Below are 25,426 nucleotides of genomic sequence, written 5' to 3' on the forward strand. Positions count from 1 at the left end.
CCCGGTCCGGTATGGGCGCGACACTGAGGGTTGCGATCCATTGCCAGACATGAAAAAAGACCAAAAAAAAAAAAAGTTTTCCCTTTTGTCTCCCCCTTTAATGTTTTTTAAAACTGTAAGTGTGGTCTTTGTATTTTTTTTATTCAGTGGGTCAAAATTTACTTCTGCTGTTATTCATTTTGATGTACAAATTTTGTCACATTTGACCAACAGGAATCCTTTAAAGCAGTGTTCCTATTTGACACGTCCCCTTTATTTTTTGAGTGCTTCAGGAGCCTCTGGCACAACAGGATATTCTAGATTTACCTTGTATTTTGCCTCCGCTCCTAGAATCACTCATTTCTCCAAGGAGCTATGGTTCTTTTCAGAGGGAAATGGTATTTAGAAGCCAAGATCTGGATGCTAGATGTGCTCCTTGTTACTGGGGCACTTTTCATTCATATTGATTGCTTCTAGGCAGATTGCTTTTCAAGGACAGAGCTAAGAGATATAACTTTTTTTTTAATTCATGAGTTTATACTGATACCTCCAGTTCCAATCCAACATCTCAGGGTTCTTCCCTTCCTTTTATTTCATATTGGTGTCTTCCTTCTCCCTGACTGAGAACCCAACAACAATATATTTACTCACTTGCTAAATCTTATACATGCAAATAAAAGAGTTTCAGAATTGCTATATCAGTACCACTCCCCAAAAATGTATTAAGTAAAGCCCAAGATTTCTTTGAAGTTGTCTTTGTCATTAGAATATGCCCTGCTGAGATTATTCAGAGAACCGTGTTCAAAAGTTACTTGAATTATTTTTTTCTTCTGCATGTTTATGTTATCTGTTTGATATTCAGTTAGGTTTACTTGTTTCTATTGAAATTCAATTTTAGTTGTATCCCCATTCTTATCAATTTATTTTTGATATAAGAAAAATTAGCATTGTTCAAAAGTCAAAGCTATTTAAAAAGGTATATTCATAAAAGTTCCTTTCTTCTCCCTATTCCTTCTACCTCTTTCCCACCCATCCTCTGTAGGTAAACAATATTACTTTCCTATTTGTAAGACTAAGCAGATACAAATATATTTTCCCTTTTTTCTTATATAAAAGGTAGCAGCATATTATATATATATTATTTTGCACAATTTTTTTTCACTTAACGATATATATCCTGGAAATCACTGTATATCAGTTTATAGAGATCTTCCTCAATTTTTTTATAGCTGCATAGTATACTACTATATGGGAGTACCATAATTTATTTAGCTAATTTCCTGCATTAGGTTATTTCTAATATTTTACCATAATGAATAATACCACAATGACAATCTTGTGCATATTTTTTTTTCCTTTTTGTCTTTTTTTACTGACCAGTAACGGGATTGCAACCCTCGGTGTCGCACCCGTACCAGGGACCGGCAACAGGATCGCAACCCTTGGTGTTGTGCCCACACCGCGCTCAGCCAGTGAGGGGAACCAGTCTCCACATGGGATCCGAACCCTTGGCGGGAGCGCCGCCGTGCTCCCAAGCGGCGCACTCTCCAGTGCGCCACCGGGCCGGCCCATGTGCATATATTTTTTGATATTGTTGCAATATATCTTGAAGGTAAAATCCTAGGTTCTGTGGAAGGACTAATTAAATAGACATTTCTGGCAACAGCAATCAAGAAAAAAGAGAGAAGAGGCAAATAAACAGCATTAGGAATAAAAAGTACAATAACTAGAGATATAGTAGAAGTTTAAAAGATCAGAATGCATTGAACAACCTAGGGCAATAAATTTGAAGACTTAGAAGAAATGGACACATTTCTGGGAAAGTATAGTTTACCAAAATTACTTAGCAAGATGAAATATAGAATCTGAATAGGCCTATAAATAGAAAAAAATTAAAGCAATAGTTTAAAGTATATGCGCCAAAGAACAAACACAAAATTACCACTAGACTCCAATGATATTCCTGCTGACTACACTCAAAGGAATAGTTAAACTCAGTCTTTGTAAAACTCCTTAAAGAGAAGAAAAAGAGGAAATGTTCCGAATTCATTAAGAAGGCTCTTTGAGGTCAATAACAAAGAAGTAAGTATAAGAAAGAAAAATTATAGGCTAATATCACTTATAAAATTACAAGTAAAAATTTTAAATAACATAATAGCAAACTGAATCCAGCCATAACCAAATGATTTTTACTAAGAATGATAACATTAGAGAATGTATTAATATAGTTCATGACACTAAAAAATTGGAGAAACATGATTTTCTCAGTAGATACAGAAAAACCGTTTGATAAAATAAAATGTAACTCCATTTACAACAACAACAATAATATAAAAAATAAGAAAAGCAGAACAGATTATGTCTAGAAGAGAATTTCCCTAACTTGATAGAGTGTCTACAAACAATAATAAAAACAAGAAACAAACCCCAACCTGCTATCAAGCTCCATTCTTAAAGATGAAACAAATAAAGGTAAGTTCTTACTGTCTGGGACAAAGTAAGAAAGGCTGATAATGCTGCTTCTATCCAGAATTTTCCTGGAAAACTAGCAAGTACAGTAAGACATGAAAAAATAAACAGTATTAGAGTTGGAAAGGAAGAAATAAAAACATTCATGAGAATAGACAAAGTATTGGAACTCCTAATTTAAAAGATTTCTAGATGTAAGACAAGTATACAAAAATTGTTTTATGCCTATAAACATATAACAAATATTTAGAATACAATTTTTAAAAAAATATTTACAATAGCACTTACAACTATAAGGTATCTAAAAATAAATTCAAGAAATGATGTGTAAGTTCTCTATAGAGACACATAAAACTTTATTGAAGGACACTGGAGAGCTAAATAAGTGGAAAGATGTATCATCTTGTTTTCTTTAAATTAATATCAACATTCAGTGTAATTCCAATCAAATTCTCACCAGGATTTTTCATGGAACTTGATAAGCTGATATGAAAAATTATATGAACAAGCTAAGGGCCAAGAACAACCAAGACAATTTTCAAGAATAAGGTGGTGGGAGGGAACTCACCCTACCAAATATTATAAGACAATTTGCTTTTGCTACAGGGATTAGCAAATAGGTCACTGGAACAGAATAGAAAACCTGAAAACATTCCTAGCCAGCACAGAAACTTGATATTTGACAAAGATGGCATTACAAATCTGCGGGGGAAAAGGATAGGTTATCTTGTATATGGTGCTGAGACAGTAGGCTACCTATAGGGAAAAGAAAGTTAGATTTTTATCATACACAAAACATTTAAATATGAAAAGAAAATATTTGCAGCAATGTTTATAATAGAAAAAAACTGGAAACTACTGAAATTCCATACACAGGAAAACAGATAAATAAGTCATGGTTTAGTCATTCAGTGAAACACTAAACACAGGAAGGAAAATAATGAATGAGGGCTACATTTATGAACATGGATAAGTCTCAAAAAAATGAAAAAATAGTAGAGTAGTAATTTTATGTCATAAATAATGTTAAAAAATATGAAAAGCAATATTATGTGTAGTTTATGGACACATTTTTCATGTGTCTGTAAAAGAATTCATTGGAAAAATAAGCAACAGATTCATACTTTGCCTCTAGGGAGAGAAAGAAAGCAATGGAAGCTAGCAGGAGAACAGGGTGCTTCATTTGTGTTTGTAGTGTTTCATCTTTTAAAAAACACAAAATTTTCAGTTATTCTCTAGACTTTTTGTGTGCTTGAAATATTTCATTTTATACATATATATTTTAAATATATAAACATATTAAGAGAGGTATTATTCACATCTCTATTCTTATGTAGTTTTCCTTAAACTACTACATTATTCTGAAATATTCTGAGAAAAGATTGTAAATTTCCCACCATAATTTTGTGTGTGTGTGCATGTGTGTGTGTGTGCGTGTGTGTGTGTGTTTAATTTCTTCGTATTTCTTGTGGTTGTATATATTTCAATGCAGTGGTGTTTGGTGTATTCTTGATGTTATCATCTCTTTCTCTCTCTTGCACACACACACACACACACACCACAAAATATACAAAATATGAAGGTACTTCAAAAAGTTCATAGAAAAATAGAATTAACTGTGAATCTTCCCATGAACTTTTTGAAGACCCTGCATATTCCTGTTTTATTGAACATTCTTGCCTTGAATTCTTTTTATCTCATATTGATATTTCTATTTCTGTTTTGTTTAATTTGTTTGCCTTCTGTATCATTGCCTATACCTTTATGTCAGAGTCATTTAATTTCTGTCGTTTTGTATAATATGTCGTTTTGTATTATATGTCTCTTTTAGACTAAAATATAGCTGAATTTTACTTTTATTAACCTGGTTTGAGAAATGGTGTCTTTAATTTTAATAATAAATAGAACCCATTTGTGTTTATTTTGTCATTGATTATTGTGACTTATCCCAGCCATCAAGTGATTTTATTGTTGGTTTGTTACCTGAGCTTTGTTATTGTTTCCATTTATTTTCCTGATTTGTTCTAGAGTGATAGTTTTCATTGATCCTTTTGGTTTCTTAAGTGATTTGGACAGGGAGCATCCTAATTCTCTCTAATTACCATTCATCTGCAATATTTTACAGTACAGGGAAGTTGCATTATATGTACCTTATAAATATCAACAATCTATAACAAATGACTTCCCTTACCCTACCCACCTAGGAAGAGACTTTTCACATACCATTTTGTTCTGTTCTCTACTGTATCATCTTACCTCTGTGCACCTGTCAAGTTTTTAGAAATAATCCAGAATCTCATCAGATTTATGAAGTTTTTCTTAACACTTGTATTAAAACTTCACAATTATTTAGGCTCTGTGTGTGTATGTGTGTGTTTTTGTGTGTGTTTGGCTCGAATACTTTTTTGAATAATATTCAGAGTATGTGTGCTTTCTGAATCCTTGCATATCTGGAAATGTCTTTTTTCCCTTTCATACATGAACAATAGTTGGCCTGGTTCTCTTTTCCTTTCTAGGTAAACTTCCCCCCTTCCCCTGGAATCATTTGGTATTTTTTTCTCTTTATCTTTGGAGTTCAGAAATATCTCCAGGATTTAAAAAGAATCTTCTCTGTATATTTTATAAAATTATACAAGTAATACATGAATATGTTCTTTGGGATTCAAAAATACCACCAAGAATTTTTTATAAAGAATATTTTAAAAGTTATACAAGTAATACATGCACGTTCTCTCAGCTCAGAATTCAAACAATGCAAACAAAAGTAAAAGTCCTTCTGATGACCCTCAACCCCAAATCTGTGCCCAGAAGTAACCTCTGGTAGAAGTTTGGTGTGAGATTCCAGGCTTTTTTCTAGGCATTTTTCATACATATAAATAACCATTTAAAAAATTTTTTGTTTGTTTTTTGTGTTTTTAAAATTACAAATATAATGATATACTTATTTATCTACAATTTGCTTACTACACTTAGCAGTTTGCCTATATAAAGATCAGCTTTATTTATTTGTTTATTCATTTGTTTTTTTTCTGTTGAGTAGTATTCTCTCCCGTAGTGATGGGTTTAGGTTTTTTCTAATTATTTGTCATTAGAAACAATGGTGCTGTGGAAAATTCTTGTAAAACTCTTTTTGCACAAGTGTGAAGCTTTCTCAAGGGCACATTCTAGAAAGTGAGTTTGCTGCATAAAAGGCTATGCACATTTACATTTTTAATAGATATCGCTGAATTTCCCTTGGAAAAGGCTACATTTCCCCACACATTTGTAACACTGGTATTCATCTTTTTAACATTTTTGCCAGTCTGGTGGGGGAGGGGTGGCTTTCCATTATGACTTTAATTTTTATTTGCCTGAACTTGAAAAAGATTGCACTTCTTTCCATCTATTTATTGGCCACTTGTATTTCCTCTTCTGTGTATTACCTGTTCACACACTTTGTCCATCCTCCCATGAGCTATATTTTCTAATTGATTCATAAGAATTTTTGATATATTTAGGATATTAATTTTTTGAATATATATTGCAAATCTTTTCTCCATGTGTTTTTCTTTACTCTCTGGTTTCTTTGTTCTAGAAAAGTCTTAAATGTTGATGTTTTTAAATATAATGATTTTTCCTTTGATTTTGAGTCTTGCCCTACTCCTCAGCTCCATCTCCTTTATTAAAATGATTGGGTTTGTGAGAGTTCTGTCTAGGAATCAGCTCTTAGATGTATTAATAAATGCTTCCAATTTATCTTCTAATTAATTCATTTCTGCTTTTGTTTTTATGTCCTTTTTCCTCTTTTCTTTGGTTTATTTGTGGTTGGTTTTCTTATTTTTTGCCTTCAGTGCTTAGTTTATGTATTCTCATTCTTTCCTTCTAATGAAAGTGTTTAGGGCTGTGAATTTGCCTCTGAATATATCTAAAACATGGCTATATCTATTTTCATATATAGTGATTTTATGTTGTTGTTTTTTAAATAAGTTGAAATTATACTTTTGAATCCTCTGTAGTCAGTTAGTCAGAATGCATTTTAAATTCCAAGTGGTTAGGTTTTAAAAATATATTATTTTGTTATTAATTTCTAGCTTATTTTCAGAGAGAGTGACTTCTACAATTCTGCCATTTGGGATTTATCATGGTTGTTTTTATAGCATAGCATGTGATTGTCTCAGTTAGTATTAGGATCATCTGTGTATAACAGAAGGTTTAAAATAACAGTGGCTTAAACAAAATAGTTTATTTCTCTCTAAAACTTTATTTTATTGACATAAAATCGTTTATGTCAAAGAAATTTAGAGGTAGGCAGGACCCCACAATGTCATCAGGAACCCAGATTTTAATTTTTCTACACCACCATTCTCAGTGCTGACTTCTATTGTAAAAGTCACCATATAACCCAGTATGGCTGCTGGAATTCAAGCCATCACATTCACATCCAGGGGGAAGAAAGAAGAGATGAATAAAAGGATCTATCTGCCAAATGAGTCAGCTCTCTTTAAAGAGCCTTCTTGGAAGTCTCACATAACAGTTCTGCTTATATTTCATGTTGAATTTAACTGGGTTTATAGTCGATCCCCAATTATATAGGGATTGTATTAGTAAGAAAGTATGGTTAGGATGTAGGCAAACAAGAGTTTGACATAGTAATTTTTATAAATATCCCATCAACACTTGAAAAAAGAGATATATCATTGGGCAGTATTATCTCTTTGCAAACCAGAGAGCTTGCTGTTTGAACTGGCACAAGTTGAATATTGGGCTCTTTTCCCTCTAAGAGGCCAAGTGGACCCTTACAAAGTTAATAGCTGCCATCAGCTGGGATGAACTGGGTAACCTAAGAGATGCCAGCACTGTCTTTAATTCACAAGGTGTTACTGAGGCTTACCCCAACTTTTCTACTCTCTCCTCATCCTACTCAAGACAGGCCTGTGATTGCAGGGTCACTATGGCCCTGTGGGAACCCTAGGAACTTGGATGCTGATCCACTCCCGTGCCATTCAGGGGTCCACTGCTAAAGCAGGTGCTGTGGATGTCCTATCAGGACCAATCCTCTCCCATCCCAGAGCAAACATCCCTCTGTGAATAAATGTGTGTGGTGTGAGAATAGGATGCCCTGGCCTCTGAGATCCTGTATGTATGAACACTTGATTGAGGCGAAATGGGCAACATGACCTGGAACACCGCCCCCTCCCCCAGCAAGCCTCCATGGCAGCCAGAGCCAAAATGACAGTGCTCACCTACTCCAACTTCCTAGCCCCAAATATCTGTATCCCAAGACTCAGAACAGCATGGCCAGAGGCCAGGTCCCCAGAGGAGCCAATGGATTTGGAGAACCTGTGGCCTTCCGTCTTGGCATTTTGATGTGGGACAAGAAACATGATGACCCACTGGTTGCATTACCCTTCCCTCCGACTGCAGGCTACCCAGGACCACTGCCTCTCCTTGTGAGAAGGAGCATGGGGCTGTTCTAACTTGGAGAACCTGTGGCCTTCCGTCTTGGCATTTTGATGTGGGACAAGAAACATGATGACCCATTGGTTGCATTACCCTTCCCTCCGACTGCAGGCTACCCAGGACCACTGCCTCTCCTTGTGAGAAGGAGCATGGGGCTGTTCTAACACTTCCACCCAGGGCCTGGCTCCCACCAGCTGCGTCCACTGCTGTAAGGCCCTGCTGGTGCCTGGTAACACTGACCATTTCAGCAAATGGCTGGGCTGGAGGGGAGTGAAGGTTCCAGTCCACACCTTAGGGAAGCCCCTGATCTGATAGAGTGGGTAAGAAATATAGGCATGCAGAAGCCACTAAAAATGCTTACCAAAATAGAAACGGGGGTGCCAGCGAATGTGCTAGGAGCTGGGTCCATGAGTGATGAAGGGATGGGATGAGTAAGGCTGACAGGTACATCGACTGAGAAACTTCTGGAAGCAACAACCAAGCTGCCTCTGCCCAGGTGAATATCCCCGGCTTGACCCTGACGTTGTTCTGCTTTGCCCAAGAGCCCCCCTCACCCCCAGAGCTCAGGAGAAACAAGCTGGTTTTCTCCCAGAGGCTGCTGCCAGTTTAGTCAGCAGATTTCACAGATCCACTGGCACCCATGTAGTGTCTTATTTTAAGCTTAACATTTGAAGATGGGAACTTTTCCCCCTTCGGTGTGTGGCAAAGACATCCCAATTTATACATAAGCACGGCAGCTAAGCCAGTGCACTGAGGCCATTCCTGAGGCTACTGCGGTTCGTAGCTCCCTTTCTTCGGGTGTCTTCCCAGAAGAGCCTCACCAATGTGGTTGCTTCTTATGAATGGCATCTCCATTTCCAGTTTTCCACCAAGAGCTCTGCAGTACTGTCCTTTCCATGCGTATGTGGCTGGAGAGAGGCAGGGTTAGGCTTGGCTCCAGGGTCCTGCCCCCGTCCTACCCTGTCCCTGTTTCCCCACCTGCTGCCTGTGCCCAGCACCCCTGATGACCATAATGCCTCAGATGCCAGGCACTGGGTTTCTCTTGTGGGCCCGAGGCTCTCCCAGGCAGCGTTTGAGCCTCCTCCTCGGCCCTGAGCTCCCCAGGGCACTGCTGTCCTCCTCTCCCCTCCCGCTGTCGTGTCTGAAACTTTCAAAACTCAAGGGCCAAATGCCCCATTCCAGCCAGCGGCCGAGGAGGGCAGACCATGAGTGCCTCATCAATGAGTCTGATGGCCTTGAGTTAATTACAAATCAGATTTCTGTCTTGGAACGTTAAGAGCTTGGACTCTGTACTCTTAACCCTGTCCTTTTAACACTACAGATGATCACGTGGACTTAGAAACCCCAAGTATGGGAAGGTGCTGGTGTAGGTCGCTTCATCTCTAGGGGGTGGCAGACACGTGGGAGTGGACCACAAAGGGTTCACTTTATGTCAGGACTTGGCTGTGGCCCAGGGCCTTTTTGACATCTGCCAACTGTTCTCATCCCAGACTCTGCTTTTTCATACTTTTAAATCCCAATCCCAGTTTTCTCCCAGGCTTGCATCCAGTACTACCAGGTACTGACCATTTTGGCCAAGTTCATACCAAGCAAGAGGTGTTGCTCAACGTGAGCGAGAATTGACCATTCAGGAAACACATTCATTTGACAAAAGATACTTTCTTTAACTAGCTGGCATCCTTGAAATCGCAACAACCCTAATACTCCGAAGTGCTACTTTACAGATCATTAGCCACATAAATCAGAAGATGGAGACAAAGTAGAGGGAAAAAACAGACAAAATTTTGGGTACTGGGACCCGTGACAGGTCTATCAAAAATAAAGAACATTTTAGAGTAGAGTGAGTCAGTGTGGGGGGAAGGGAGAGATGGCAGAGGACTGTTGCTTTGCTGGCGAGGACTCCCAGGTATATGAGAAGTAAACGTTGTATGGTCTCGCCCCTTCTGGAAGCTCTTGAGGAAGACAGACTTTAAACAGATACTTACTCCTGAGACGAATGCTGCAAAGAAGGCATAAGAGTGGTGGGGAGCGTGTGACGTGAGGAACCTAACCTCGTCTTGCAGGCTAGCGGGAGCTTCCTGAAGGAAATGACCCAGTTCCTGAAGGGTGAGGAAGGAGAAATTAGCCAAGTAGGGATGGGGTGGAGGGCGAGAGGGACAGTTAATTCTGCCATTATTTTGGCAAGCAAGATAATTCTGTATCCCGTAGTCTTCCATTGGCTCAAGTTTTACCACCCAGTTGTTTTGACCCATACCCTGTTTCCTCTCCAGATTTTCCACACTTTAAAAAAATCTTTCTCCTATCAGTTGAGTCAGTTTTGTATAGGAGGTGGCCAAGGGGGCAGGGAGTTGCTCAGTTCTCTCTGAGTACAGATGTCATGGTACACAGAACTGTGGCCCGTGGCCTTCCTTCCCCTGTCCTTGTCTTCAGCAATTTGTGTGCCTCTCCTGCCAAGCAGACTGGGGTATTTGGGAGCGCTTCTCTCCCGGATTGAGACCTCATCTCTCTGCAGTGGTTAGAACACTTTGAAGGAGGAGGCCTGAAATGAAGACATGATTTTTCTTGTGAGCCAGTTACCATATGGGTGCCATTGGCCCCATTCCTTATTCTGTCCTGAGACTGGGCTCAAGCACAAACTGCCCCTCTTCCTGGACCTGCCAGACAGCCTCACAGCTGGGCTAAAGGCCCCAGTAGGGGTGGGGTGATAAGCAAGGCTGCTCAGGAGCCAGCACCACTAGTGGAGACATAATTCAAGGTGAATTTGTAATGGTACAGAGTTTTGGACTGGGAAGGACAGCAAAGTCACTCTTCATATGCAGTAATCCTTGCATTAGCTATCGCTGCTGTAGGGCTGGCTAATAAACGTCCATCAGTATTCATTCACAGGGATCTGCAATTGGCTGGGGTTTGCCTGGTCCATGGGACTTGACTGAGGCAGTTCTTCTCACTGCAGTCTTGTGGGTCAAGCTGGAGTTGGCCAACCTGGGCTGGACTGTGTTCCTACCGTCTCTCATCCTCCTTGGACCAGAAGAGTAGTCATAGGAGGGCAGGAAGAAAAGCATGAGATTTCTGAGGCCTGGGCTCAGAACTGGCACACTGCCACTTCCTCCCACGTGCCATTGGCCAAAGCAGGTTATATGGGCAGGCAAAGCCAAGAAGCAGGGAAACGCATTCCTCCCATGATGAGGCGTGGCAAGGGTATGGATGCTGGATATGGGAAGCGGAAGCATCAGGACCAAAACTCATCCCATCCCTCCTCCCCAAAGGCCAACACCCCCATGCACTTAGGACTTTAATAAAAGGAATGAGGAAGGGCTGGGTGGTGGTGGCCCTGTCCAGCAGAGGTCTTTTCTCTGGCCAATAGTTACTTAATGTTCTTAAAGAATTAACAATGTTCCAGCCTGGAGTGTGGGCCCAGCTTTGTGCTGAATGCTTTGGGGGACATCAGAAAGAAGAGAGAAAAGCCCCAATTCTCCCTTCAGAAGCTCCATCCTTTGAGGGATAAGACTTGTGTTCCAAGATGAGGTGGAAATGAGAGGATGCTCACGGGTGGTGCAGGCTGTGGAGTTCAGAGAAAGGAGAGACCAGCAAAGGCTGGAAAAGAACTAGACAGGAGGAGAGGAATGACATGAGTGGCTAACGTCTAGTGAGCACTTACTGCATGCTGGGCAGTAAGCCAGATTCTTTCCAGGCCTTTCTTCCTCTCACGACTTTTCTAAGAGGTGCCAGGATTGTCCCCCATTTAACAGATGAAGAAATGGAGGCACAAAGAGCTCAAGTAACTTGCCTGCGGTCACACAGCTGGTAAATGCTGGCTCTAGCATTTGATGACAAGAGCTTGAGTGTTAATCACTGAAGTCCATCGCTGGACACCCCAGGGGAAGGAGACCAGCAGAGGAACAGACAGATGTGCAAAGAGGACAGCTGCTGGGGACTGGAGTGGCAGAGGGGACTCCAGCCATGTTACAACTATAAATGGGAGCAAAGATGGGATGTGCGATTTGGCCAAGGTCCTGCAGCAAGAAAAAGTGGAGGCTGAGCTAGAAATCCTAGCTGTTGGCTCCTGTTTCCCTCTCCTTCTCTGTTCCACATTCTGGGCTCTCTCCACCCGTCTGCGCGGCCACGCCTGCAGCGTTTCCCTCTTGGAAGAGGTGCAACCCACTGGCATTGAAGCCGGGTGGACTGGCTCCCTCTCTCTATCCAGCTCTTTCTTCCTTTCTCCTGCCATGTTCTGGAAAGGGCAGCGGGAGGGAATGTGGGCAGGTTGCACCAGAGATATACATCTGAGAGCTGAAGGGAACATTTATTTTTAATTTAGACTTAAAAAGAAAAAAGGAAGTTATAAAATATCTGCTCTTGCTCCTGGGATTGTGCAGATGGTGCTGCATTTTGCCTAATAGGGAATGGGACTGGCATCCGCATGCTTCTGGTCCCCACAAACCTGACTGTAAGTACGTGGAGGGCAAGACCCCTGCTCCCTGCCTCAGCCTCATATGGCTCCCTAGGGCCCCATTTGGCCAATGCAGCTTGGTGTTCCCTGTCTTCTGGCCTCACCCTCTCCAGATTCCCTTCTACTGATCTCCTGAACTTCTTCCTCAGTCAGGCCAGTCTCTCAGCTGTCTGGCCTGTCCCTACTCCCATGTGTACACACACACACACACACACACACACACACCCTCAGCTCAATCCTACCTCTTCCCTCAGCTGATAGGCAGGGCACGCTGACCTCTCCCTTCCTGAACTCCTATTTGAGTGTTAGAATTTATCAGCTTTATACACACCCAAGTACCTCATTAAACCATCTTATCATTTTCATGCCTAGGTGTCATAAAGAACATTCTCATACATTTTCTTATTTGGTCTTTGTGTTTATTGTGGTTGGCTACCATATATTTCTCTCTTCTGGTATTCTCCTTTGGGAGCAGCATGGGACTTGGTACATAGAAGATACTCCATAAATGGACATGAAGTGTTGACTGAATCCCTCTTCCTTTGTGCTCAGGAAGATGAGCTGGAGAAGGAGCACCCTAAAATCAGAGTTAGGATCCCCATGCTGGCCAGCTGCCAAAAGAAAAAAAAAACAAACCAGAGAGTCAGGGCCCCAAGCCAGGAATCAGGAGGTCTGACTCTTTTTTTAGCTTGCTACAAAGCCTTGGACAGATCACTGAATTTCTCTAAGCCTCAGTTTCTCCATTCGCAAAATATGGAAGGTACTCTATTTTGTCTGATCCCAGAGTTTTTATGAAGATTATGGTAACTGACATATGGGGAATACTTGACAAAATCAATCTCTTTTAAAAAGCACGAGGATATTTGTTATAACAGTCAGAGGTGCCAGCATGGAAACCAGGTTAGGGTGGGAGGTTGGGACAGGAGGTAGGGGTTGCCCAACAAAGTGAAAAGCTCAGAGCCATGTGCAGTGTGTGTTTGTGTGTGTGCATATGTGTTACATTGCTTGGGTACTAGTTTAATTTAGTTTAGGGCTGTGATTTGTTCTGGAAAAGATTTGATATCACTTTAAAAATGCATTCTACGAGGTAAGACAAGTGAAGATGAAAATGAGACAAAAGGAAGGTTCAGGAAGGGAAGATAAGAGGAAGCCAGGGGCGAGATGTGGGCACAGGACACATGCACTGTGGCTTTGTACGCTTGGCAGATGTGGCCATGGAGAGCCTAAGCCTCTTTTTTTTTTAAAAAAAAAGATGACCGGTAAGGGGATCTTAACCCTTGACTTGGTGTTTTCAGCACCACGCTCTCTGAAGTGAGCCATGGGCCGGGCCTTGGCCTAAGCCTCTTAACAGTCAGTGCAAAGACAGACATAGTTAAATGGCCCAGTGTCTGCAAGACAGATGCAAAATTGCTCAGAGTACAATTTCTGACTCTGAGACCAGAAACAAATTTCCCTAAGAGGATTGGTAAAGGGACCATGTGGCATAATGAGCAGTATCCTGGACAACAATGGCCTGGTAGATATTAAGTCCCATGCAGCTGTATCTTATGATGTTGCTGGTGGCCCAAGCACAGTTCAGGGGGTGCAGAGACAGGAGGAGAAGAAAATGTAGTCTGTAGCACACCATGTTATATAAACTACCGATTGGGGGAACGAGATGCTGAGCTTCAAACAGTGAGCAGCTTTAATTTCCTCAGGCTTTGGGAGGCAGTCAGGCATGCACACTTTTACACACACGTGCACACAAACTTGCCTGCCCCCACCCCTCCTCGAAGCTCAGCTTCCTCTCTGTGGTCTGGCTCCTGACTGGGGACCCCAACTAGGAGGTAGGAGCTCCAAAGACAACCCCTTCACTTTATAGGTAAGAAAGCTGGAGCCCCAGAGGGAATCATCTTCCACCAGAGATCACACAGGGACAGAGGAGGGCTAAGACCCTAAGGTCTCTTGAATCTCACTCCAGTTCCCTAAGCTGCAAAGAAAAACTAAGCTGGGATCTCATTCTGGGAGAAAACACTTATGAGATAATTCCTCACTGGAGCTATGAAATAGCTTTACATTATATAATTTTATTCAAACTGATATGGGCCAATAAATATAAATGTGCGTGGTGTGTGTTCGCTGTTTTAAAACATTTTAATGTTTAAAACATGATTTACTAATGCTGCTGAGGATGTCTAGAATTTGATTTACTGCATAGTATTGAATGTTTATACTTGTTCTTTACAGAAATTCTTGCCAAAGAGCCATTTTATCTACAGGAATAATAAATAAGTCAATATGTGGATGGTTGTGCATATTTTCCCCATATGCAGTGGTACTTGGTAGATGTTATTTTGCACACAAACACTCAAAAGGTAAACTTGAGATACGCACGTGGATTCCTGAAGTCCAAGACTTGGCCAGTGTCAAGATCAGACAGTTAATCTTTACTTAAACCAAAAAAACAGTCAGAGAGTCTAGGTCTTAGGTGATATTTGGGCTCTGGGAGTAAGGACTCGCACCTGTGTAACCGTACACAGCCACGTGTGCGCATTCCTTCGTTTCTTCACTCATTCACTCATTCAGCAGGTAATTTATTAGACAGCTAGGCTCCATTCAGTGGCTTACACATGGTGTAGGGTTTTGCTTCATGGAGATTCAGAGAAAACATATAAATCCCCCCAACTTGTGTTTATAAAGCACTTAAGGCCTTTGAAAAGATTTTTATTTAATCTTCACAAAAATCCTACGGGATGGTTCGGGCCCAGAGGAGGCAGGTAACCTGTGTGAACATGAAGGTGCTCCTTTTGTTTGCTTGTTTGTTTTTACTGCCCACCCACCCCCCATTATGGAAATGATGCACGTTTATTGTTTAAAAGAATACAGAAATATTTAAGAAGAATGCCTGACAGTAGCCTATAGCCTGACCTCCAGAGATATCCACTGTTAACAGTCCACATGCTGTGCTACAGATTTTTTCATGCTTGGAGATATGTGTGTGTACATGTGTTTGTGTATATGGTTATATATAAAATGAGATTTTTTTTTCTTACATACATGGGGTTATGCTGTAATATAATTCTGCACCTTGACTTTGTCCTGTCGTGCGCCATCTCACCGTGGGCCTCAGCTTGTGTGCACACACTCTACCAAATCGGTTTGTCCAGATCCGGCTTGCTCTTGTTTGTGGCTGTGTAATTTTTCTTTGTTTTCTTTGTACGATGTTTTCTTTTGCCTTCTTCAGCCTCTCCTCTCTCTCTCCCTCTTCCGTAGGTGGTTGGTCTTCTCCTGCCCAACCAGACACTGGCATCCACTGTCTTCTGGCAGGTAAGTTACCTGGCAAACAGAGGCTCCCCAAGGAAGGGCCCAAGCGAGTGCTGGTTACAAACTCCCTGCCATTGCCTCTGCCTCTCCCATCTGGTCCAGGCCACTGTGGTAGAGTCACCCCACCCCCGCCCCTCCTACAGCCCAAAAGCCACTGGCAGAAAAACCAGGACTTTGGCCTCACTGAGCAGGTCCCCAGCAGCCCAGCGTGTCTCAGGCCTTCATGTGTCACGCTAACCTTTGAACAGAGGTGAGGAGGCCTGGGCCGGGCACCCTCGCCTGCAATGTGATTGCTTGCTGGTGACTGCCCACTCTGCCCCTTGGCTGCTAATGCCATGGCCAGTGACCCTGAGGCCACAGCCTGACTTTTACATCAGCCTCACCCACATCTGTAGGGAAGGTGGATCTGCCCTAACCCTGAGGCAGGGAAGTGTGTCACAGACCCTGGTCTGCTCCTGGAGACAGAATGGTTGTGGCTCCCCGAAAATAGCTGAGGATGTCTCTGTGTATGAGCAGAGAAGGAGGGGCAGGAAGAAAAACCTGTCTGTCTTCCAAGAGAGAATGTCAGAGAGTCTTCCCTGAACAAAACCCCTGAGCATCTGTGTCAGGGTGCTGGAGGTGGTGCAGGACATGGGACAGGGAGATTCTGAAAGAGGGGCAGGATTGTCAGTCACGCTAGGGCCGAAATGTCCATCTTCTGTCCAGCAAGTAATATAGTAAGGATGAGGTGGCAAAGGCACTGGGGCCTGTTGAGGCAGTGCACGCCATAATTCCAGGAGAAGGGACTGTCTCTGGACCAGGTTGACTCCTGGGTGGGCAGGACCACATCCTGGCTTGCCAGGAACTGAGGGGTTTCCTGAGATTCGGACTTTTAGTGCTAAAACTGGCACAGTCCTAGGCAAACTGGTACAGTTGGTCATACTAACTAGTGGGATGGACGGGACCATCTATGAGCTGGAGATAGCATGCTGTGTCTTTCTGGGGGTGTGTGGCCTCCCAGAGCCAGGCTTGGCTTCAGGGGAGGTGACCACACCTTCCCTCACTTCTCTCCCCATTGCCTTTCAGTGGCTGAACCAGAGCCACAACGCCTGTGTCAACTATGCAAACCGCAATGCTACCAAGGTGAGTGCCACTGCCCCCACCCAGTGGTGGGGTTCAGGCTGGGATGCCCTAGTCGTCCTCCCTATTGTGTGACATGCCACCATCAGTGGCTGCCTCTTCTGGGTTAAACACTGCCCTCCTCTAGGCACCTTATTTAAACTGCCAATCCTTTGGGAGTCAGGGGTGGGGGCAAACTCAGACCTTGCTTGGCTGAGGTCAGCAGGAGACTCAGTCAGGGGCCCCTCTGGGGAGTGAAAAAGGTCCATAAAAGGGGGGTGGGGGGCAGTGCAAGGGATGGGCTCTGCTGGCTTCAGAATTCTTCTTGGGCAGCTCCTACACCTGGCTCTTGGATCAGGACTGTTTTAGACACTTGGGGACAAATTCCCCTAGAGCTTCCTCCTGGAAGCTGCTTCAATGTCCCCAGCTCCCAAATGCTGGCCACAAAGCTGAAGGGCTGCTCCTGAGGATGAGGGTCTGAGAAGAGAGGCGCCTCCTCCCCCAAAGTCCCCTGCACTCCTGGGACAAGCTCATGGTGGAGGCCCAGTCACCCTTCTGTTGTTGAGGAAGGGCCCTTCTGCTCGGCCGCTTTGCTGGCAAGGCCACCTCTCCCTCTGGTCCGTTCTTCCCCACTTCAGTCCAAAGGCAAAGGGAGGGGAGGAGGAGTCTAGGTTCCCTTTGGGGGGCTGCCAGTTTGGGGTAAGGGAGAGTCTTGGCATTTTCTAAACTTAGGGGAGCGATGGGGGAGTTAGGAGCTGGCCTGGGCAGTAGGGACTTGAAGAGCCTGATACTTCGAGGTCCCCCGCTATCTAAATCTCTGCCTAGGCTTCACACATGCACATCTCTGCTTGGCTGGCTCCCATTTACCTTAAACGAAATATCTCCAAAATTGCAATTGTAGTGAAGGTCAATTTCCTTAGCTTTATCTTAATTTTCTATGTTGGAACTTGGGATATATTTTTCTATAGAAATACTGGGCAATTAGCATCTATTGACATAGAAGCCCAGCTGCTGCATGGGCTGGTCAGACCTATGAGAACAGCTAGCTTTGACCCTGTCATCTTCCCTTGGAGAGTGCTCAGGGGCCAAGCAGCCCAGCTGCAATTTAGCACTCCCCCACTGCAGACTGCTTGCCCCAGCCATAATGGTCCACTTGGCCCATCCCGTTTTCTACCTCCAGCCAGTACTGTCTGTCAGTGAACTTCTAGAACAGGGCAGAAGTAAAGTGGACCCTGTAGTATCGCCCTGAATACTGCTGCCTTGTATCCCCATATTTGGGTCTGAGCTGAGGGAAGCCAGATCCACTTGGCTTCCTGAGGGACCTCTTTGTTCTAATCTGATCTTGCAGGCTGAGGGGCAGGAATGCTGCTTGCTGGCTGGTGCTGTTTGTAAGGGTGGAGTGTGGGAGCTTTGGGCCTGAACTTTGCCTCTGTCTTCCAGCCTTCACCGGCATCCAAGTTCATCCAGGGCTACCTGGGAGCTGTCATCAGTGCCGTCTCCATTGCTGTGAGTAACTGCGCGGCCCCCTTCCTCTGCAGCTGCCCCACTGAGTTGCGGGCAGACCCTTGTCTGAGAGCCAGGGTCGGCAAGTGTGTGGAGGACAGTTTTCTGTGAGTGGGCATCAGGGCAGGCTTTCTAGGCAGAGAAGAGACTGCTAGAGAGAGGACACAAACTGGTGCTTCAGGTTTTGGAGAACAAGTGGGAGGTGAGGCAGTGCCTGGTGGCATGGGGGCCGGGGGCAGGACGCCTGTCTGTCCTCACAGGGGCCGTGTTTACTAGCACTCTTCTCAGAGGAGCTGCTCTCATGCTCAGTAATGCACTGCTGCCAGAGGGGAGGGGCGTGGGAGTGGTCCTGCGAGGTGGGCCATATATGCCAATTCCACTTTGCTCTTTGCTTGAGCTCCCGGGGCACTGTTGTCTTCTCTCTGTGGCCTTGGTCTGTGTCACATGTCCCATCCCTTCTGAAGGCCTGTAAGCTCCTCAACACAGGGGCATACAGGTTATATTTTGAGTCTCCAGAGGACTTTGAGAACAGAAGCCACTCAGTAGGGGAGGTTTGAAAACTGACTGTGTGAGCGTAGGATGGATGGTGGGCCTCTGTTTCCCAGATGAGGACAGAGGGCAGGTGACACATCAGAGGACTGTGCCAGAGCCAGAGCAGAGGCTCAAGCTCCCAGAACCTTGCCCATTCTTGACCCACTCCTGCGACTACTACTGACACTCTTGAGATCCCCACTGGGGTGGCCTCCTGTAGCCAACTCCAGAGGGCAAAGTGTCCCTTATCAAGTTCGTCATTTCATTCATTATACAATAAATACACATAATTGGTAAGAAAAGATAATTAGAAAATGCAAATCAAAAAACATTCACATGTAATGCAAGAATTCACACATAGTAATATTTTGGTGGAACCCACTTTCCTCATCTTTCCCATGCCATTAAATAAACATAATAATTGTTCACTACTATGTAATTGTATCATACACCATAATTAATTTCACTGTTCTAAAGTAGGGATTTGGGGTTGTCCTGAAATGGCCTCATTTATTTTACTCCCACGTAGACCAAGTCATCTTCAAATAGCTGTTAAGTGGGGCATCCCATCTCATGCCCCAAATCTCTTCCTTCCCTGAGTCCTTATGTCTTACTGCAAGCAAGAAGCCATGCATTGCAAATCTATTTAGATGGCTCTCCAAGAGACTGCTCACCCCACACTGGTGGTCCTGCAACCCAGCACGAGACTTCGTTTGGGAGTCATATAAATTGAGGGTCCCTGATTCTGGGGGCTTGTTGGGCTAAGGCCAGGGGCTCTCCTGAGAGGGCGAAAGGGCCATTCACCTCGTCCTATGACGAGAGGGGCTGATGACAATCACCTTTCTTTCTTTGAGATTTAAGAGTGAGGTGGGGAGGAGGAAGCCATATAGGGAAAGATATTCAGTGTCCCTGAACAGGAAGGGCTTGACTGAAGGGGATTGTTGCCCTGGTGGGACTTCCTTCCCCTACAGACCTGGGGCTCTGGGAACAGGAATTCAGCTTCTTCTAAGAGCTCTGGACCTTCTACATTCCCCAAGGGACCGAGGGACCATCAGTCATTCCATCCTAACTGCTTCCCAGAGCCAAACCTAGCTCACATCTGTGGCGTGGGGGTTCTGAAGCCTGGGCCCAACAGAGTTTTTGGGGACTTGGGGCCCTCCAGGGCTCCCAGAGCTGAGATCACACCCAGCAGGGACTGGGGGCCTCACACTGGGCTGAGCCTATGCTGGTGACACCCTCCTTCCTCCTCCCTGCCTAGCTCCAGAGCCCCCTCGAGGCTTTCCCTGACCATCCAGCCCACACTCCTCTCTCCCATCCCCAAGTCCTAGAAACTTCTGTATTTCCCACATACTCTCACTCAGTTACTCCCATGTCCCCTTCCTCTCTTTGTTCTATCCTCCTCCCTGCCTAGCTCCAGAGCCCCCTCGAGGCTTTCCCTGACCATCCAGCCCACACTTCTCTCTCCCATCCCCAAGTCCTAGAAACTTCTGTATTTCCCACATACTCTCACTCAGTTACTCCCATGTCCCCTTCCTCTCTTTGTTCTATAGTCTGAGCCCTGTCTTCCGGCTGGATTACAAGTTAACCAGGGACAGGCCAGTGTCTTCTCCCCCACAGAGGGGGGTGCAGAGCACTCTTCATAAATACTTATTAATTAGGTTGTTGACCGCTGGCCTCCGAGGCCCCACCCCTCCCATCCATGAGTCCCAGTGGCAGCGGCAGCCCTCTGCCTGACGTCTTCACACAGTGAGGGTCTAACTCTGGCAGATGGAGCAGAGTTTCTGACTTGGAAAATCTGCAGCTTACTTGCTTTTCTTTTGTGTGTATAAATCACAAAACCTCCAAAGACAGAGGCTTTATTTTATTTTCCTTTCCCTTGTTCTCTGGAACTCCGGGCCCCACAGCCTCATTAACTGATCTCTGCTTCAATTAGTGACAAATCCCCTCCCAGGGCGAGCCTGTTAGGAGGAGATGACCTGCAAACAAGTGTCATGGCCCCAGTGGTTGGCCCAGCTCTGGCATTAATTAAAAGGAGTCCCTACAAGCAGGCGGCAAGGATGGGGGGCTGACAGGCAGAGATCGAGCTGGAGCGGAGGTCAGGCCTTGGGAGGTCAGCCTCCTTCATGCGCCCTGGAGAGCCTTCTACCCCCTCCAAAGGAGTCCCTACAAGCAGGCGGCAAGGATGGGGGGCTGACAGGCAGAGATCGAGCTGGAGAGGAGGTCAGGCCTTGGGAGGTCAGCCTCCTTCATGCGCCCTGGAGAGCCTTCTACCCCCTCTCGGAAGAGACCCTGACCTTGGCTAGCAACCCCTCAGACTCAGGGATCCCCAGTTTGCATGCCCCCAAATGAAGTCCATGCTGGTTGCAGGACCACTGGGTGGGTTAGCAGCCTCTTGATGAACCTTCTAAATAGACTTGGCAATGTCTGGCTTCTTGCTTGAGAATAAAAAAGAAATTTCGTCTTAAGTTATTTTTGAAATCTAACAGTTTGCTGTCTTTTAACAAAGGAAGCTGCTCTCAATCTTCACTGTGTTTTAGTCTGGGAGTTTGTGGTGAGCGCTTCTGTGGTCAGCCCTCACTGGGCCCTGGCTACATAAGGGCGAGAGAGGAGGCAAGGTTCTTTGAGTCCTTTCAGGGCTGTGTTCTGCACCAGGCACTTTGCAGGTGCTGGAGGTTGCAGACATGGGCGTGTCCTTCAAGATGCTGAGGGGGAATGCTAAGAGCATTCTGGTATAGTCAGAATTATGATGAAGGTGACCCTAGCATGCAGTGGGACCATGGAGGGACCCCTGATTCACACAGAGCTGACTTTCATAGGATAGATCAGAGAGAGTCAGGGGAAGGCCGGGCTGGGTATTCTAGACAGAGTGCACAGCACACACAGAGGGACACAGGAGAAAGGGGGCATGACAGATTCTGGAAACTCAGAAAATGATCTGGGCTGCCATGGAGAGAGGATGGTGGTGAAGTGATGATGAAGAGAAGTAGCAGAGCCAGGCCATGAAGCACAGGGAGTGCCTTGCTCAGGAGGTAGCAGGGCCCCACCAGGCATCCCTAGCTGGTCTCAGGGACCTGGGTGTTGCAGGAGGTGGAGGCAGAAATGGGCTGGAGGAGAAGTCTTGGGGGGTTGGTGGGCCCAGCACATGGACCACCCTCAAGGACACAGGATCCTGGATGAGCATGGGCCTGGGGCTAGAGAGGAAGCCTCAGAGCTGAGGTCTTACATGACTGGCCAGGAACTGGTTGGTGGAGCCACGTGATGAGAGAAGCTTCATGCCCTTTCTCAAGCCCTTCACCTTCAGGTTGATCTTAGCTGGCTGAGGTCTTTTCCTATTGGAGCAATGCTGACCTCCATCCCTACAGGTGCTGGACTTTGGCAGGGAGGTCCGTTCTGTATAGGATGCAGTGGTTGTCTGTTAACCTTTACTACCAGACACTGGAGTACAAGGAGGGGCCCCAGGGGATCCCCAGGCTAAACCCCTACATCTTCTAGTTTCCAATGTTTACTGGCACTCCATGTCCCCTTCATAGTCAGACTGGCAAATAATCCTAACAATAGTAATCATGGTTCACACTTATGGTGTGCCTACAATGTGCCAGGCACCGTTTAGGTGTCCATCCCCATTTTACAGATGAGGAGCCAGAGGCACAGAGGTGAAGTAAGTGACAGAGCTTGCTCAGGCTTGATCATACACTCTTCCACTAACACAAGGACCCCTTTTTCTTCCTGATCCCCCTGTGGCATAAGGAGGCAAGAAAAGCCAAGCAGTGTTCTCAGCTTCCAGGTTGCAGGAACTGTACCATGGACCCTGGTCAAGTCCTCACCAGATACCCTTAAAGCCGTGGGGACTGGAAGAAATTTTTTGAAACGCTCTTTATGTTCTTTAGATCCTGTGCCCACTGTACTTGGTTCCTGGGCCTGTGTTTTCTTGCCAAAGTTGAGTCAGCAGTATATATTTGTCCCTGGTCCAGAGAGCACCTTGCTGGCTCTGTCGTGGAAGGTGCACCCTGGGTACTTCTGTTTTTCTTGGGGTCCAATGGAGGTAGGGGCCAATGGTGCCTGTGAGCCCTGGACCAGACTCCTGTCTCACTGCTTTTACCATGAGTGGCTTCTGGGCTGGAGGGCCCATTCCCCAGACCCAGTTGCAGAATCTGAAGTGTGCTGGAAGCCTGCAGATGGTGGTGCTGGCAGTGGCAACTCAGACATGAAAAGCGGCTCTGCATCTATTCTGGGGAGGACAAGTTGTTGTCCCCTCCTATATAGAAGGGGTGTGGTGTCATTGGTTTCCAGAAGGCGGCCCACTGGTCCCTCCGGGGTGTGGTTCAGGGGTCAGGGTCGGTCATATTCGCTAGCAAACAAACCACTCAGCTTCAGCTGGAGCTGACTGGCATTCTAGCCTGTTCATAACTCTGTCCCAGCCCCCTTGGCTGTTTTGCTTCTGAGCCCGTTGCCAAGCAACAGGCTGTCTGGGGTTGGAGGGCAATTAACCTCCATAGAGGGTCATGGGTCGACTTGGTTACCAAATTTATTCTACAAGGCTCGCCCTCTGGTGGATACTTTTGGTTGCCAAGCAACAGGCTGTCTGGGGTTGGAGGGCAATTAACCTCCATAGAGGGTCATGGGTCCACTTGGTTACCAAATTTATTCTACAAGGCTCGCCCTCTGGTGGATACTTTTGATACTTCAGAGAGTCTTTGACCTGCCCAGCCCTTGTTCCCCAGGGCCCACACAAAACCCTGACCATTTGGTTACATTGTTATCTTGGGGTTACATTGTTATTCCAAGAGTGAATCTAAATTCTGACCTCATGGCATCCCTCTTTTCAGGCATGCCCCCTTCTCCCTAGATCTTCAGGGCCACTTGGGCTCCCTTATGTCAGGTGCCAGTAGTCTGCAGAGCTGGCTGCAGACCTTCCTGAGTGCCCTGCAGACACCAGTATTTCATGCTTCTGAACCTCTGCCGAGCCCTGTCCTTCCCACCTGGCTGCCTCCTACTCCCCTTCAGGGCTCAGTCAGGCATCCTCTTTCTCAGAAGCTTTGGTAGTTGTTGGGGCCCACCTCCCAAGGTCCTTCCTCCTGGCAGAGTGGATGAAATGATCTACTGGGGGACTCTTAGACCTGTGTGTGCAGGATCTAAGAATGGAGTAGTGCTCGGTGTTTGCTAAGGTGGACAGCAGTGGCTATACAAGGCAAGTCTCCTTCGTGGCTCTTTTTTTCCTTCCTGCCTCAGAAATCATTCACTTGATTTATTCTGAAAACATTTATTAAGCACCTACTCATTTTACCAGCATTAGGAATTCAGTCAGGAATAAAAGAGACACAGGCCCTGAGCCCCAGTGCTTATGGTCTATTGGGAGAAATGGATATTTTGTAAAGTGTCTACAGGTTAAAATATTTCTGTGCTATTCAGCTTTTTAATCAGGTACATGTATTACTTTGAAACAATGTTAAGAAGGTAAATAAATATATACTTAGAGACTGTTATAGGAGGACAAAAGAAAGGGTTCTAGGTTCTTTGAGAGACTATCAAGGGGAGCTCCGAGTGAAGAGGGGGCCGGACATTTAGGCTGAAAAGTGAGCAGGCTTGAAGGCCTTGAGGGTTGGGGGGAGAACTGGCTCACGGCAGGAGTGGGGAGAGGGCCGGGTGGCTGGAGCCTCACAAGCAAGCAAGGCGGAGCAGCCACGCAGGGCTGTGCGGCTCTGTACGTACTGGGAGAAGCCACCGAAAGCCTGTAAGCAAGTCCATCTCTGTTTTGAGAGGATCGCTCTGGCGGCTGTAGAGAGGTTGGAGGGAGGCAGGAGTGGACATGCGGAGTCTGGTTAGGAGGCAGGCAGTCATCCATGGGAGGTGCTGAGTGCCAAGTGGTGGGAGCAGAGAGAGCCGCATTCAAGGCTACAGGAGGTGGAGCAGGTAGCCCTGAGCCATGGGTAGCTGTGGGCCGGGAGAGGCTCCTGCCCAGGAAGACTCTGAGGTTTCTGGCACAAGGAGCTGAGTTGGGCATGGCCGAGGAGGAGAGGGTGTGGGTAAGGAAAAGCGAGACATCTTTGGTTTGGGCCATGAGGAGGTGGAGTCCCTGAAGTCCACGGAACACTCCCAGGTGGCTGGGTGTGCAGCTGGAGTGAAGGACCCAGCCAGGTGACATAGGGACACAGGCACTGCTCCAGCCCCACCCAGTGTCTCCTCGTTGGCCTTGCAGAGATTAGGCGGCTGTTGGCAGAGCAAGACCTTGGTACTGAGGGATACAGCCACCAGCCGTGTAGCTCGTAACACTGAAGATGTTGAGTTAAGGAACTCCCACCTCACCCCCAGTTCTTGGTGCCTTTTCTCATCTTGTGGGGACTGTCAGGAAGCTGGCCTTCCTTCCTCTTCTCTGGCCTCCTGTTTCAGCTGCCTGTGGCAAATTCACGGGCCTGGCAAGCAGAGCTTGGAGAGAAGTGGTCAGAGAAGGTCCATTGCCTCCTTCAGGCCACTGCTGATGTCCCAGAGGTCCTGGCTCATGCTTCTTCCAGGACCCCGGTCTGCTGGAGGAATTCTTATGCAAAACCCACACCCTGTTTGTTTTGCCCCTCTGCCAAAATGGAGCCCCTGTTTGGTTAATTTCTATTTTGTGGCTTATTTGGAGGCTGTTAAAACAGACCATGGGGGACCCTCAGC

The 25,426-nt window shown here is 45.6% G+C and overlaps 1 protein-coding gene across 1 annotated transcript in view; it reads left to right on the forward strand.

The window, feature by feature from the left end:
• SFXN5 (sideroflexin 5) overlaps positions 1-25,426 on the forward strand; it is a 126,201-nt gene that overhangs the window by 51,974 nt on the left and 48,801 nt on the right. Inside the window, exons 7-9 of the mRNA XM_008583256.1 lie at positions 15,590-15,643; positions 16,706-16,762; positions 18,179-18,244. Of these exons, the coding sequence (XP_008581478.1) occupies positions 15,590-15,643; positions 16,706-16,762; positions 18,179-18,244 (177 nt within the window). The remainder of the gene's footprint in view (positions 1-15,589; positions 15,644-16,705; positions 16,763-18,178; positions 18,245-25,426) is intronic.

This window comes from Galeopterus variegatus, unplaced genomic scaffold, assembly GCF_000696425.1.
Source record: "Galeopterus variegatus unplaced genomic scaffold, G_variegatus-3.0.2 Scaffold2875, whole genome shotgun sequence".
In the NCBI taxonomy this organism is placed as follows: domain Eukaryota; kingdom Metazoa; phylum Chordata; class Mammalia; order Dermoptera; family Cynocephalidae; genus Galeopterus; species Galeopterus variegatus.